Source organism: Poromitra crassiceps, assembly GCF_964638095.1.
Source record: "Poromitra crassiceps genome assembly, chromosome: 2".
Lineage (NCBI taxonomy): Eukaryota > Metazoa > Chordata > Actinopteri > Beryciformes > Melamphaidae > Poromitra > Poromitra crassiceps.
The window spans coordinates 61,089,258-61,106,092 of NC_139624.1; the positions used below are offsets into that span (position 1 = coordinate 61,089,258).

The 16,835-nt window shown below is 49.2% G+C and overlaps 1 protein-coding gene across 1 annotated transcript in view; it reads left to right on the forward strand.

Annotated features, from left to right (window-relative positions):
• Positions 1–16,835, forward strand: part of LOC310772426 (ELKS/Rab6-interacting/CAST family member 1-like) — a gene marked incomplete at both ends in the record, with an annotated part of 472,647 nt that overhangs the window by 4,632 nt on the left and 451,180 nt on the right. Inside the window, 2 exons of the mRNA XM_083632236.1 lie at positions 10,245–10,322; positions 12,275–12,430. Of these exons, the coding sequence (XP_083488362.1) occupies positions 10,245–10,322; positions 12,275–12,430 (234 nt within the window). The remainder of the gene's footprint in view (positions 1–10,244; positions 10,323–12,274; positions 12,431–16,835) is intronic.

Consider the following 16,835-nt stretch of genomic DNA (forward strand, 5'->3'; position numbering starts at 1 on the left):
AACTGCTCAAAGACCTCTAATCCACTGCATCTAATGTAAATATCAACCTGGCTGCAGCTTTTACAACCCCATACCGGCATGACTGATTAAAGTGGCAAATAACCAAACTACAAGCAACATATATTTGAAATTGTAATACAAGTTCTGACAATATGTAAACACTATGTACAATGACAAATGGATGTTCAAAAAGCATAGTTCAAAGAGTTCTAATGTGCATTGTCCAAGATGTAGCCTACAGATAATGAAAAATGTATGCCTAATTCTAAGATGCCCTCTCCCACCTGGAGGGGAAGGACACCTATGTGAGAATGCTCTTCGTGGACTACAGCTCAGCATTCAACACCATAGTACCCTCCAGGCTGGTAAGCAAACTCAAGGATCTGGGACTAAGCAAAGCGATGTGTGACTGGATCCTGGACTTTCTAACAGACCGCTGCCAGGTGGTGAAAGTTGGCAACCTCACCTCCTCCCCACTGACCATCAGCATAGGAGCGCCACAGGGGTGCGTCTCCAGCCCCTTCTGGTATGACCTCTACACCCACGACTGCGTGGCGACTCAAACTTCGAACACCATCGTGAAGTTTGCAAACGACACAGCGGTCGTGGGGCGGATCTCCAGGAGCGACGAGACAGCCTACAGAGAGGAGGTGGAGGCCCTGGAACAATGGTGCCAGGACAACCACCTCTCTCTGAACGTCTCCAAGACAAAGGAGGTCATTGTAGACTACAGAAGGGGGGGGGGGGGGGCGCACACCCCCCAATCACCATCAACGACACAGTGGTGGAAAGGGTGGACAGCTTCAAGTACCTGGGAGTCAATATCCACCAGGACCTGACATGGGCCAACCACACCGCCACTGTTGTCAAAAAGGCCCAACAGCGACTACACGGACTCAGGCGCCTGAAGAAATTCGGGCTAAGGCCAAAAATCCTCAGGGACTTCTACAGAGGCACCATTGAAAGCCTGCTGACTGGCTGCTTCACCACCTGGTATGGGAACTGCACCACCATGGACCGCAGGGCGCTAAGAAGGGTGAGGCGCGTGGCCCAGCACGTAACAGGATGTGAGCTGCCAGAACTGCAAGATCTGTACAACCAGCAGTGCCTCAGGAGGTCCCTGAAGATCATCAAAGACACAAACCACCCCCACAACAGTCTGTTCTCCCTGCTACCCTCAGGGAGGAGATACAGGGTCCCAAGAGCACGCACAAATCGCTTGAGGGACAGTTTCTCCTCACAGGCCACGAGACTCCTTAACATATACAAATAGTGTAGTAGCCGTACTGTACCGCACTGTAGATGCTACCATTATGTATGACTAATGTTCAATAGTATGTTTAATTAGGTATACGCTATTTGCACCTAACAGAATGTTATTATGTTTAATTATGTTTAAAGTATGTTCATGCCATTTGCACTATGGGCAGTGAATACGCCACTGTCTGTGGCATGTCTTACTGCTTTATTGCTTGTTGCCTCTTGTTTTTTATTTATATATCTTTTATTTTTTGCACTATGTTGTAACGGAGCCTACAGCACAAGAATTTCACACGTGATACTTGTACTACGGAGTGACAATAAAAATCTTGAATCTTGAATCTTGAATCTTGAAGAGTTCAAATACTTCTTCTGTCATGGATTGTTTGCTGGAAGCCACGGTATTATCAATCAGGTGAAGGGTATATGGATCGCCTGCACTGCACACGCTGGCAAAACAATAGGACGATGCCTCCCTCTCTCGCCGTGTAGAATAGGCGACACTGTCAGCAAAAAAACAAAAACAAACAGAAAAAACATTAGAACGAACGGCACGCCTATTTTCAGTGTAACGTTTGATGTTACATACAAATGTTCTGCTAAATAGTAGAAACGATTGGTTATCATCATAATCTACTGCAAGCTATCAGGACAAACGTTACACAGACACCAAAACAGTATAGTAACGTATTGTTATTGTTACACGTATCGTTGTATCGCTATAAAAAAATAATCACATAATTATTTAATTTATTCCCAGATGCCACTCTAACTCCAAAACAGTATAGTAACGGATTGTTACACGTATCATTGTATCGCTATGAAAAACATCATCACATAATTATTTAATTTATTCCCAGATGCCACTCTAACTCCAAAACAGTATAGTAACGGATTGTTACACGTATCATTGTATCGCTATAAAAAATAATCACATAATTATTTAATTTATTCCCAGATGCCACTCTAACTCCAAAACAGTATAGTAACGGATTGTTACACGTATCATTGTATCGCTATGAAAAACATCATCACATAATTATTTAATTTATTCCCAGATGCCACTCTAACTCCAAAACAGTATAGTAACGGATTGTTACACGTATCATTGTATCGCTATGAAAAACATCATCACATAATTATTTAATTTATTCCCAGACGCCACTCTTCTAACACCAAAACAGTAAAGTTACGAATTGTTACACGTATCATCGCTATGAAAATCATCATCACATAATTATTTAATTTATTCACTCTTCTAAGACCAAAACAGTATAGACCCCTTATACGCCTACGTCACAATGACAACAAGCAGCGTCAGATACGCAAGACGGAAGCAGAAAGACAGACTCCGCGCAGCCCTGTCAAGTAGTTTTCCAGTGGTCCGAAAACTATTCGAGCTAGATATGTCTTCGTGTTGTGCAGTGCGATGCCAGAATCGGAAAGCTATTGTAGCAGAGTATTCGGGTCCGCCTATTCACACTTGGTTAATAAAATAATAAACGATAGAGCCAGGCTGTAAGGTTATAACAAGCTTTTCCCCACATATCCTGTTCTACGCAACTCGAGGGAACATACTGTACACAGCCTCGCACACACGCAATAGAACACAACACAATTCACTGAACAGTCTGTTACACTATCAACAAAGCAAGGACTACAGTTTTACCGAATCCCGTCAACTCATACTGCTTTTAATGCTAACCGTAGTTCAATCAGGAGAGGCCAGTTGGTAGGATTAGACAAACTTTATTTAGCAATCGGCATGCATGGCAAATGCTTTGGCGCTTGACTCCATTGGCCAGTGGCGCTGCTCTTGAGGCAGAGGAGGGCGCCTGCATAGGCTAGGAGATCCCCCCCCCCGTGGGGGATCAGGAGTCAAGACTCGTTGGTGGCGGACTGGGGAGGTGGGTGGGGCAAAACAACGCTTCGGAGGCCGGCTTCAAGGGAGATGGGCTGCCGTGAGCTGCTGCTGCTATGATCGGCCAGAGAGAGAGAGGTGACGTAGAACCCTTGCTATATATATGAGGATTAACTGACGTCATGTTTGACGTCATAGCAGACGTCATACTAGGACTTTTGACTGACCACGTTATGCTAGAACTTGACTGTCGTCAGGGGATGATCGGATTATGCGTGAGTGGCCTTCTGCTTGAACTATGGTCTGGAGACCTCACTTCAATCAGGAGAGGCCAGTTGGTAGGATTAGACAAACTTTATTTAGCAATCGGCATGCATGGCAAATGCTTTGGCGCTTGACTCCATTGGCCAGTGGCGCTGCTCTTGAGGCAGAGGAGGGCGCCTGCATAGGCTAGGAGATCCCCCAAAAGGAAGATCTGATTACCGGAGGTTAATTGAGATCTGCAGGCGCCAGTAGTTGATTGCACTTTTCCGGCCTTCGACCTTTTTTGCGACTTACAGCTATTTGCGGCTGGCGCTCCCAACTCGGTCGGGCACCTCGCGATAGCGCTTCCCAGCTTGGCCTACCTGGCCGCCTTGGCGCTTCGCGATCGTACTTTCCGGCCTTCGACCTTTTTAGCGACTTACAGCTATTTGCGGCTGGCGCTCCCAACTCGGTCGGGCCTTCGTTCTTGGTACATGCTTTTCCTGCCTTCGACCTTTTTAGCGACTTACAGCTATTTGCGGCTGGCGCTCCCAACTCGGTCGGGCACCTTGCGACAGCGCTTCCCAGCTTGGCCTACCTGGCCGCCTTGGCGCTTCGCGATTGTACTTTTCCGGCCTTCGACCTTTTTAGCGACTTACAGCTATTTGCGGCTGGCGCTCCCAACTCGGTCGGGCCTTGGTACGTGCTTTTCCTGCCTTCGACCTTTTTAGCGACTTACAGCTATTTGCGGCTGGCGCTCCCAACTCGGTCGGGCACCTCGCAATAGCGCTTCCCAGCCTGGCCTACCTGGCCGCCTTGGCGCTTCGCGATTGTACTTTTCCGGCCTTCGACCTTTTTAGCGACTTACAGCTATTTGCGGCTGGCGCTCCCAACTCGGTCGGGCCTTCGATCTTGGTACATTAAAGTTTAGCTTGGCGCTTCCCGGCTTGGCCTACTTGGCTGCCTTGGCGCAACTACCCTGACTTTCTCCGACTCTATCCCCCCAAAAATGAGCCGGGGAATTTACTGCGCCTTACTGGGCGCCATGCTTACGGGGAGCCGCCACCAACGAGACATTTTAAAGTCCGGGACACTGTTTGTTGCCATGCTCACCGATTAAGGGAGGAGGGTTCTTTGGGCCGCCAGTATGGCCGCCTGCTCCGGGCGGATGTAGCTGGAGAATGCAGATGAGGGCCAGCGGCCCATTTGCTGGAGGGAGGCGGAGGGCACTCCTTGCTCGGCGGCCGAGGTGGCCGCTCCGATCCTGAAGGAGTGGCTGGAGTAGTCCTTCGTCGGGAGGTTGCATTGCTGGAGCGTCTGCTTGAGGTGCAGGGTGAACCGGGACCTTGTCATGTGGTGACAGGGTGCGATGAGGAGCAGGGGAGCCGAGGGGCCGGTCCGAGGCCTGAGCTTGACGTAGTGAGCCATGAACGAGAAAGGGCAGAAGGGGGCTAGTGCCTTCCTGTATGCTATTGTGTGCTGGGGCAGCGGGGCTCTCTGACTGCGGTGTCAGAGAAGAGAACGTTGTCCAGGCTACGCTCCATCATGAACAATGACTCGCGCCCACTCCACGGCGTGCTAGTCGAACACAGGAGTACGTTCAGTGAGAGACTGATTCCACCTAGATGCAGTACGGAGAGGCACAGGAAATCATTCCTGCCTGTGGCCATTGGTCTATTTAAGGCCTCTCTTAAAGAGCACCTCGGAGACGCTCAGTCTCCCTGAGACTGAGCCAGCCGATAGGTTAACTGTGCCTGGCTGAGCCACGTGTGGCGTATAGGGCAAGCCGACTTAATATAGTCCAGGGTGCAATAATGATAATTGACACGGAATGTATACTTACCTGACGTATTTTGTATTTTGCTACTTAGACATTCCACTTATTTTTGCTTCTAGCGCATTTACTAGTTATTCTATGCTATGTTGTGTTTTTTTTTTTTTTTTCCTGCTTATTGCTTAATATTGCATTTGCGTTGCATTTACTACTGTTTATTTTATTTTAAGCTATGTGTGTACTGTGAGCGAGCTACTGTAACCTGTCCCGATTTCCCCTCGGGGATCATTAAAGTCATTCTGATTCTGCTTCTGAAGAAATGCCAGAGGCATTTTACTTTGAAATTCGTTAAGAACAGGAAGTGGTGTATTAAGACCGGGTAGCTTAACACGGAAAGACGTCAGCATTCCCTGGGCCGTCTGGCTTCGGTCCGAAGTTATGCAGTAACACTCATTCTAGCTGATGCTCAGACAAGCTCCGTGGGCCAGGGGTGTTAGAATGGCCCCTTGCGTGGTTATTATTATTATTGTTGTAATTATTATTATTATAATTATAATTATTATTATTATTATTGTGACTCCCGCTGGCCATTTGCCAGAAAGCGATTTCCGCTTAGGCGTCGGAAATAGGCAGGCTGAGATGCCCGCTGGGTAGAATAGTCAGGTCACAGGCCGAATAACTTGTCAGTCAGCTTCGCTTTATTTAGTCAAAGCACGAGGGACACCTACGGTACATGTGGTGTTTTCAGAGCAATGTAAGACAGTATTTCTGTTTGGTGGGGCGGGCCGTTGCGGGCAGACGGAGTATTAAAGAGATGAGAATACGTCTGATTATAGGCATTATAGGCAAAACACAAAGATCCCTAGTACAGTTTAGTAGTGCACGAGTGCTCAAGAAAGCGCACGAGGTAATCAATGACTCCACGCATGTCCTTCATGTCTGTTTTGACTTAATGCCATCAGGAAAGCGCTTTAGACAGCCTGCCTGCGAAACAAGCAGAAGGAAGTTTGGTTTGGTTCCAGAGGCCATTCGACTGGTGAACAGCCACAGTACGAGAAGTGGTCAGTTTATCTAGACTAGGTCTGTACCTTGACCTTTTGATTTGAACCCTTGAACAAGTCTAATATGCACTTGGATTGTATTGACTGAAATTAATTTGTATTGATCTGACACCTATATTCCTTTGTGGTGTTGGATACACTGTAATCAGGGATCTTGCTTTATCAGTGTCATTTATTGTATTTATTGTCTTGTTTTTTGTATTGTTTTTGGATGTGTACAGAGTACAGCTTGTTTGCAGTATTCATGCCTTAAATTGCCCTTTGCGGGACTAATAAAGTTTTTTTTTTTTTTTTTGAATTTAATTGATTTTACTGGACTGGTAGATTGCCCGTTTAAATGCTGAAGTACTGATACTTTCCTCATGGGTCCTTTCGCGTCCACGGGTGACTGGTCCTCCGGGGTATGCTCGGTGTGCTGTGGTCGTTAACCCCGTCCTTGGTAGAGCAGGTAGCTCTTGAGAGAGGCGGGCAGGGGCAGTCCGTGGATTCCGCTCAGGCGGTCCCTTCCTAGAGCCGCCCGCACGGAGCGCCTGCACAGGTCCATCAGAGGGAGGGGATCCGGATCGAGTCCGTTTATGTACCGGATTCGTATTTCGCAGTGTCCCCACACGGCGCTCACTGCGGGGTACACCTTCCTGCCCTTAAGTCCTCCGAACGCCACCCCTAGGTCATGTCCGTCCACTATGAAACCTAACGTCCCCTCGTCCATGTCCGAGACGACTAACAGAGCGAGTCTGGTATTATGAAGGTGTCGTCGGGCTCCAGGAAGGGGGGTGATAGTGGAGTTGTTTTTTTAAGATTGTTGTTCAAATAAACCCCCTCAGATCGGCTAAAGTTAAGAAATTATCATTGTCATCATCACAGAAGCTTCCTAATTTAATTTATCAGTCACCATCAGTCACATGGGGTCACTGGGGACCCAGAGGTGGAAAATAAACAAACTCAGCTGCGTGTAACAGCAAAGATAATTGAGAATGAGAAGGCAAGAGTATATAGTGCCTTTTTGAAAACAGCGCTGCGGCCATTTTGGCCTGAAATACGGCTCCTTGCTGGGGCAGAAGCTTAGTCTCCAAAATGGCGGATTGGCTGTGTGCTGTCGCATCTTTACGATAAAAGGTCTCTGGTTACCGTGAACCTCCGTTTCACAAACACCACAACAAGGAGAGAGACAGCTACTTTTCACACTCTGTTTTGGATTAAGAGGATGTCCTGAAGTGTGACGGTGGATTAAAGACTTGATGAAAAACGTCATGTGATCTGGTGGATTATAGTCTTCGTGACAGAAAGAACAGGACACCCGATGGATTAACGTTACATGGATGCGAGTTTTACTGCCGAGTGCTTAACTGCATGTAACGTTAAACTTTTATCGTCCATGAATTCCTGGGAGTGCTTATTCTTTTCGTGAATGATTTATTTTACGTCGCTGGATTTGGAAGGGAAAGCAAATTGCACTACATTTCAGCTGTTGCCGCCAGAATGAACCGTTCGCCCCATGGACCTTTCGGTCTGCCCAGAGTGCCCGAGATGCCACGGCGCTCCGGCTTCAGCGCTTCTCCAAGCCGGTTCCCGTCAATCACCGTGAATCTGCCCGGCGGCCTGGAGGTCAGTGTGACCAGGAAGTACGTGGCGTCTCGCGGCGGCCCCGCGGCCTGCATTTCCCCAGCGGCTCCCGGCTCTCGGGGCGGCTGCCTCTACTGGTCTTCGCCCGCGGCCTCTCGCACGTCCTCGCCGATCGGCCTCTCCCTCCGGCACGCTCGCACGCGTTCTTGGGCGTCCACGGCGCGGCGCTTCGTCTTCTGCTCTCCTACCGGGGCCGTCGCAGTGGCGCGCGGGGGGCTATGCTGGCAGCCTGTGGTCTGGTCGCTTCGCCAACGTCTTCGTCAGACACCTCGGAAGGCAAGTACGCTCCGTGGCCGGTCCGGGACAGGGGACCGATGACTAAGCTGCCGTCACAGTCCATGGGCTGCTCTGGCTCGGAACTCGACATGCCAGGAATGGGAATATCCACGGGTAGAGAAGGCTTGTGGGTGCTGATTCGGTCTGCGGATCTGGTGCAAAACAACGCTTCGGAGGCCGGCTTCAAGGGAGATGGGCTGCCGTGAGCTGCTGCTGCTATGATCGGCCAGAGAGAGAGAGGTGACGTAGAACCCTTGCTATATATATGAGGATTAACTGACGTCATGTTTGACGTCATAGCAGACGTCATACTAGGACTTTTGACTGACCACGTTATGCTAGAACTTGACTGTCGTCAGGGGATGATCGGATTATGCGTGAGTGGCCTTCTGCTTGAACTATGGTCTGGAGACCTCACGTGTCTTTGGTTGCAAGCCGAAAGAGGAAATCGTTAAAAATGCCCGACTTTGCAGTGCTCGCTCATTTCATATCAGGTAAACTGTAGTAGGCTGCTAGTAACAGCCACATCGCTCGGTTAGTTAACAACCAAGTAACGTTAAATAATGTCATTATTGAGTTGAACTGATTGGAACGAGGACATCATTAAAAATGCCCGACTTTGTCGTGCTCTTCATAATCAGGTAAGCTGCCTGAAACTGTAGGCTGCTCAGCCACATCGCTCGGTTAGTTAACGACCAAGTAACGTTACATAATGTCATTATTGAGTTGTGTGCATTATCAACATAACAATATATCTTTGCAAGTTACAGAATAATTATCTACGCTATCCCCAGTTATAAAGGAATGCACGATATGTATTGCCGGCCACTAGGCTTGGCCAATTGACAGCGCCAGTGCGTATGGGTCTGTAAGACATATCCCATTAAACAGCGTTAATTTCTATGCATAACATTGCTTATCACTAGGCGATAAGCTGTGGTAGTAAGCCGAGAACTGCATTTTAAAACTAAAATATAACTGTGTGTTGCAGATGGGCATAGAGCAGTCCTGACAGCGGGGCTTTTACACAGTTCTCACTGTCTGTCAATGCTGGGCTGAAGGCTTTTTGCCTACACGATGCGCGCGCAGCTCAATGTTGACAAGCTGTATAAGGGGTCTATAGTAATGTATTGTTACACGTTCTGCTATTACATACTCGATGCTGCTGGCCTTGGCCTCGTTCCTCGGTATATTCAGCGACTTCTTCAAGAAGAAATTGGCCTCTCGCTGTAGCAGAGCGATCCATCGGAGCACATTTGCGGCAGCGGCACAATGCAGGATTTGTCCCCGGGACGGGCAGCCTCGGGGCTGTGGTTCGTCTCCGGTGGCCTGTTCAACTGCCTCTCCTTCCATACGGCGCAATTCCTCTGCACTGTAGTCTGGCTCATATGCCGTTAAGTAGCCCTGAATGTCAGAGTTTATTAGCACACTTCCATATCAAACTCTTCAATTTCACCAGAAATATTTCCTTCAGCCATGGTTCTTTGCAAGGAGCTAGGGGAGCTAACGTTAGCTAGTGTAGCAGGCTATGCGGTGGAAAAAGATGGCTGACTAGTGTTTTGGTTTTTTGATTTTCCTTCAAAGACACCGCTACAGTACGTGCATTTTGGATTGATATTTCATCGTGTGGTGAGTCCCCGAAGCAGAACATGTATTTCAGCGCCGTGAGATGCGTGTTTTAGCAGATTTTTAACAGCGATACCATTGGCCTCCATTCTATGGCGATAATTACTAACTTCACGACTGTATCTCACTGTATACTGCTTGGACAATGCTGGTAAAGGCAGGGGGTATCTTGGCTATGTGGGGGGGATGTGGCAAATGAGCTAAACTTCAAAAAAAGTGGTTTATCCCTTTAAGTGCGACTCAAGTCCAAGTCTCAAGTCCAAGTCCCCATCTCTGCTTTGAGCCAGTTTTTATTTTATTTTATTTTATATATATATTTTTTGCACAGTCCAAAGGTAGAACAGGTCATTAGGGTTAAAGTGAAAGTTAAAGTGGTGCAGTTTGGTGTTTTTCTGCAATCTTCCTTTCTCTGATTTCTTTAGCAATCAATAGATTTGTCTGTGTGTGTGTGTGTGTGTGTGTGTGTGTGTCTGTGTGTGTCTGTGTGTGTCTGTGTGTGTCTGTGTGTGTGTGTTAACAGGTGAGGGAAGGTGCCGTGTCAGATCTACAGACGCAACTAAGAGAGGTGCTGAGAGAGAATGAACTGCTACGCAGGGAGGTAAGTGCACACACACACACACACACACACACACACACACACACACACACACATACTACACAGCCCTGCACGGGCCTAACATTTTTATTTTTTTTACTTGCCGCACTTTCAAGTAACGCACGTAGGTTGGCAAAAGTATACACCCTACCTGGCCATCGGGTCTCATCGGGTTTGGGTCAGGTAGCGGACCTCTAGTGTGTGTCTGTGTCTGCCTTCCAGCCTCTGACACAGAGCAGCAGAGCTTCAGGAGGTGAGAGGGTGTGTGAGGGAGTGTGTCTCTGGCTCTGCCCAGCCTGACAATGACACAATGTATTTTTTCTTCAGCGAGCATAACGAGCCCTACAAGACCCGAGCAATTGTTTATTTAAAAGCCAGGGGCCGGTTGCACAAAGCACCTTAAGTTAAGATTTCCCTTAGAGTCTGAGTTAAGGTGTCCATAAAATAGAATCGGCTGCACAAAACACCCTTAAATCTTGTGCTTATTTCATTTCATTTCATTTCATTTCATTTTATTTGTTCGATAGGGGACAGGTGTACATTAATGAACATTTAAAAAAAATGTAAATGCACGACAATTGCAGTCACAAGACTGATTTCCATTGTTAGTCCCCCTGCCAGATGATACAGGCATAGAGTCCTGATAGGGGTAAAAAGTAACATATTTAAAATGTAAACACAATACAAAGTGCAAGTATGCAGAGAGATAGTCCTAACAGGGGTAAAAAGTAACATAGTGCAACAAAACATATTTAAAATATAAACACAATGCAAAGTGAGAACCTGAGTTAGAGCTCTACATAGCTCTACATAGCTAAGTGAAAAGTGCAGAGTACAAAATATACAGGAATTACAGTCTGATACTAAAACCTGAGTTTGGGATCAACATACAGCTAAAAAGTGAGATCTACATAGAAGACTTACTCAGACAGATATAAGAGGAAAAAATAAATAAATACAGAGATACAACACACATATCCATATAGTATAAACATACTGTTCTATACCCTATTGATGTGTGCATAGTTGAGTGGACTTCAGCCATCTCTTCACTTGACCCTTAAACATGCCTAGTGTTGAGCATTCCCTTATGGCCGATGGAATTGTGTTCCAGAGTTTGCCACCCTTGACAGACAGAACTGTCTGGCCAAAGGTGGTGCGCCTGTACGGGATAACACAATCGCCTCTAATTGAGGCTCTGGTGGTTCTGGTTGTGGATCCAGATACAGGTCTCTGATTGATGTACTCATTTAGCGGGGGAGGGGCAAGGCCATTTAGTACCTTGAAAACGGTGCATGCATATTTAAACCTTATGTTTTCCTTAAAAAAAAATTACCTTATGGAGAAGATTTAAGGGTGTTTTGTTCAACCGATTTTATTTGATGGACATCTTAACTCGGACTCTAAGGGAAATCTTAACTTAAGGTGCTTTGTGCAACCGGCCCCAGGCCCTACCCGACCATCGGGTAGCAGACCTCTAACACACACACACACACACACACACACACACACACACACACACACACACACATGCACACACACACCACGGGGGTCATAGTGGTGCATTCACAGCATGAAGGTCCTGGGTTCGATTCTCACCTGGGATGCTGCCTTCGGTGCCTAGTGCCCAGGTGGGCTATCTTGTCGAAAGGGCCTTTCTGTGTGGAGTTTGCATGTTCTCCCCATGCTCCCCTGGGGTTTCCTCCATATACAGTATAACCCCCCACTAAAAACATGCAGAAGATTGTCATCTGACCAGCGGCGGTTGGAAGAGGTTGGTCTGCGGGCGCTCCACTGCAACTGCCCACCCCTCCTGGCCTGACCATGGAGGGGAACGAGCCAGGATGGGTCAAACGCGGAGGACACATTTCACTGCGCCTCCAATTGCATCTGTGTGTGTACTGGCTGCCTGAAACACTGGATCTGTTTGTGTTGTGTGTTTTGGTATCTTGCAGCTGGAGGCGAAGGAGTCAAAGCTGAGCTCCTCTATGAACTCCATCAAGACGTTCTGGAGTCCAGAGCTGAAGAAAGAGAGAGCGCTGAGGAAGGACGAAGCCACCAAGATGGCCATCTGGAAGGAACAGTACAGAGTGGTCCAGGACGAAACACAGGTAGGAATGGTGTGTGTGTGTGTGTGTGTGTGTGTGTGTGTGTGTGCGCGCGCGTGTGTGTGTGTGTGTGTGTGTGTGTGTGTGTGTGTGTGTGTGTGTGTGTGTGTGTGTGTGTGTGTGTGTGTGTGTGTGTGTGAACAGTGGATACATACCCTCCTGCTAGTTACAGTAGCTTAGCACAATGACTGGTAGTCCGTGGGAATCGCTAGCCTACCCCCGATAAGTCACCAAATACACACATTCCAATAGTGCCAAAATGCTCCTACATGTACTACTCTTATGTACATTTATGTACTCACCACAATATGAAATAATAATGCAAAATTACGAGACATTGTAATTTTCTAAGCAAATACATAGCCGGAACTACTTTCCTGACTAAACCGGACGTTATTGTCATTGCAACTTGTACAACGAGATTCATTGTGTGCAGTACCAAGCTACGTAGGAGGAATAAAAAAAGTAACTAAGTCTAAAAGAAATTTATCCTACATATACCACATGCAATGGATAAAAAGACAAGATAATAGAATAAAATAAGTATTAAGAAGGGGCAGCATTCGTATCATGTGCGTCATAACATAGGACATTAAAGTGCAGCATACTGTGGCAACTCTGATTCAATCCAAGACACATAAAACAGTTTTAAACGCCGAAGCGTTGTTTTATTCACCAAAATGAAAACTCTTCCCTTATCGGGGTATGTCCATGAAATATATATAACTAAAGTAGGCTGGGTTAGCCTGGGGCCAGTGAGGGGGTTTGCTCCCCACCACGTAGCCAGGGCTCCGTTCCTCGTTTAAGTGCTCCCGTAACGTGCCTGTGGACGAGAGGAGAGAGGGTCTGTCAGGCAACATCATTTTATGACACGAGAATGTTTAGGGAGAGGAGTGGAAATCTGACTTACCGCCCGACAGCAAGGAGCGCTTCCCCTTGGAGGAAAACCGGCCACACAGTGAGCTTCAGAGCGGCGTCTGTTTTTCTAGGGCCACTGATTGGGGATCTGTTCCAGCCGGGCGCTCTGTTCCTAACAGCGCCCGGCTGCTAGCGGTCCCACTGATTCAGGACATAATTGGGGAAGTACCTATCAGTGATGACGCGTCCCAGACAGCGTTTCTGTTGGGATCCCCCTGCTCTGACGTCACTGTGGTGGCTGGCTGTCCTCCTGCTCTCACCTGTCAGGGGGTAGGCTGACGAGACTCCACACATCCTCCCCCTAAGCTCGCTGCCAGTGCGGGGAGCTTCACTTTCCCCTGCTTCATCTCGGCGTGACATGGCGTCTGCGTGTGGTATCTCTCTTCCTGGTTTGTGTTCCACTTTGAACTTATAGTTCTGAAGTTCCAAGAACCACCGCGTTACCCGCTCATTTTTATCCTTGTTCGTCGCCATCCATTTTAGGGGGGCGTGGTCCGTGATGAGGGTGAATACCCTGCCCCATAGGTAGTAGCGTAGGTAATGAATGGCCCACTTCACCGCCAGGCATTCCTTCTCTACGGTTGAGTAGTTTCTCTCATGTTTAAGCAATTTTCTACTTATAAAGGTAACGGGGTGTTCATCCCCATCTATTACCTGCGCCAGCACTGCTCCTATTCCTGTTCCTGAGGCGTCTGTGTGTAGGATGAATGGCTTAGCGAAGTCTGGGGCTATCAGCACCGGCTCTCGGCAGAGCGCCTCCTTTAGGGCACAGAATGCGGCGTTTGTTTCCTCCGTCCATTTGACATGGTGGGGCAGCTTCTGGCGCGTTAAGTCATACAACGGGGCTGCTATGGTGGCAAAATTTTTTACAAATTTTAAATAATATGCAATCAGGCCCAGGAAGGATTTTACTTGTTTTTTCGTCCTGGGCTGGGGCCAATTTTGTATCCTCTCCACTTTGGTTATTTGGGGTTTTACGCACCCCCGGCCTATGGTGTATCCCAGGTAGTTTGTCTCTGTCCATGCCAATTTACATTTCTTGGCGTTGGCGGTGAGTCCGGCTCGGCGGAGGGCTCCCAGCACCGCTTCCAGCTGTGTCATGTGCTGCTCCCAGCTGCTGCTGTGTATGACGATATCGTCTAGATATGCCGCCGCATAAGCGCGATGGGGCCGGAGGACTCTGTCCATCAGTCGCTGAAATGTGGCCGGGGCGCCGTGTACTCCAAAGGGGAGGACGCGGTATTGAAATAGGCCGTCGGGGGTCGCGAATGCGGTTTTGGCTCTCGCCCGTCTGGTTAGGGGTACCTGCCAATAGCCTTTGGTGAGGTCCAGGGTGCTCACGAATCGAGCGGGCCCCAGCCGCTCGATTAATTCATCTACCCTTGGCATCGGGTATGCGTCAAAAGTGGATATTTCATTCAGTTTTCTAAAATCATTGCAAAACCGAAGCGTCCCGTCTGGCTTCGGCACAATGACAATGGGGCTGGACCAGGGGCTGTGGGACTCTTCTATTACGCCCAACTCGAGCATTTTCTTCACTTCGCCCCGGATGGCTTCTCTCCGGGCCTCGGGGATGCGGTAGGGCCGCTGTCGCACCACTTTTCCCGGCGTCGTCTCAATGTCGTGTTGGATAGCGTGTGTCCGTCCTGGCAGCTCGGAGAACACATCATGACTCCTTCCTAGGAGTTCCTTGAGATCTTGTAGTTGCTCTGGCCCCAGGTCCTGTCCGATGTCCACGGGGATCGTCTGCGGTGGCCTGGGTTGTGCGAGGGTGAGGAGGGCTAGGGGGCCGGGTCTCTCGGCGTCGTGCCATGGCTTCAGAATGTTTATGTGGTATATCTGGTGGCCTTTCCTCCTCCCCGGCTGACAGACCCGGTAATTCACTGGCCCGACCTTCTCGGTTACTTCAAATGGTCCCTGCCATTTTGCCAGGAATTTGCAGTCATGGCTGGGCACCAGCACCAGGACCTTCTCTCCTACCTGGAACTGCCGGGGTTTGGCTCCCCTGTTATAGGTGCGCGCCTGGGCTGCCTGGGCTTCCTCCATGTGACTCCGTACCAGTGGCCAGACCTTTTTGGCTCTCTCCTGGAGCCGCTCCACATGTTCGATAACATTCCGGAGGGGGGAGGGCTGGCTTTCCCAGGCCTCCTTGGCCAGGTCGAGTAGGCCACGGGGGTTTCGGCCGTAGAGGAGTTCGAACGGTGAGTATCCGGTGGAGGCCTGTGGCACCTCCCGTATGGCGAACAGCACGTATGGGAGGAGTTGGTCCCAATCTTTTCCGTCCACGTCAATCAGCTTTTTTAGCATCTTTTTCAGGGTTTGGTTGAATCTCTCGACAAGTCCATCGGTCTGGGGGTGATAAACAGAAGTTCTGATACGGGTGATTTTCAGCCATTTGTATAACGCCGTCATTACTCTGGACATAAAACAGGACCCTTGGTCTGTGAGTACCTGCTCCGCTATTCCCACTCTGCTAAATAGCAGGAACAGTTCTCGAGCGACATTTTTGGCATTAGCGGTGCGTAAAGGTATTGCCTCAGGGTAACGAGTAGCATAATCCACTATTACCAGTATGTATCGGTGTCCTCGGCTGGACTTCGGGAGAGGCCCCACGATATCCATGGCCAGCCTGGAGAACGGGACCTCGATGATTGGCAGTGGAATCAGTGGGTTCCGGTACATTGGCCGGGGTGCCGTTTTCTGGCACTCGCCACAACAACGACAGAACAGTTCAATGGCTTTCTTTATGCCGGGCCAATAGAATCTGCGTAGCACTCTATCATACGTTTTTTGGACCCCTAAGTGGGCCCCCAGTTGGTGAGTGTGGGCCAAATACAACACTCTGGATACGTATGTTTTTGGTACTAACAATTGTTCTATTAAATCCCCCCCCGGAGTTTTGGCGACTCGATACAACAACCCATGTTTAACAATAAACTGTGGAAAGTTTTGTCTCACCCCGGAACAGTGCTGGCCATCGATGCCAGCGACGGCGCGGCGGCCGGCTTCCAAATTCGGATCGGCCCACTGGGCCGAGGCAAACTCTCCGCGGCCCGGAGGTCCAGGGTCGTCCGGGAGCGGAAACTCCGCGAAAGGGTCCTCGTCGAGAGGAGGCGTGTCCGACTCGGCTGGCCGGGGTGGACCGTCTTCCGCGGCTGATGTTTCGGACTGCGGTCCGTCTGATCCCGGCCGGAAGGCTGGGCAGGCCAGGCGCGGCCGGGCCATCCTTTTTCCCCTCGGTTTCTCTCGTCGGGGCTTCTCCGGCCGACGACCGTGACTCCAGTACCGGCTGAATAGGGGGCAGTCGGTGCCTATCAGGAGCGGGACCGGGAGGTTGGGCACCACGCCGGCGGCTACTTTTACGTCGCCTTTCGGGGTCTGGACCCGTATATAACTGACCGGATAGCTCTTCACGTCCCCGTGGACGCACGTCACCGGCATTGTCTCTGTAGTGAGGACCTCCACGAGGTCAGCCCGCACGAGCGTCACC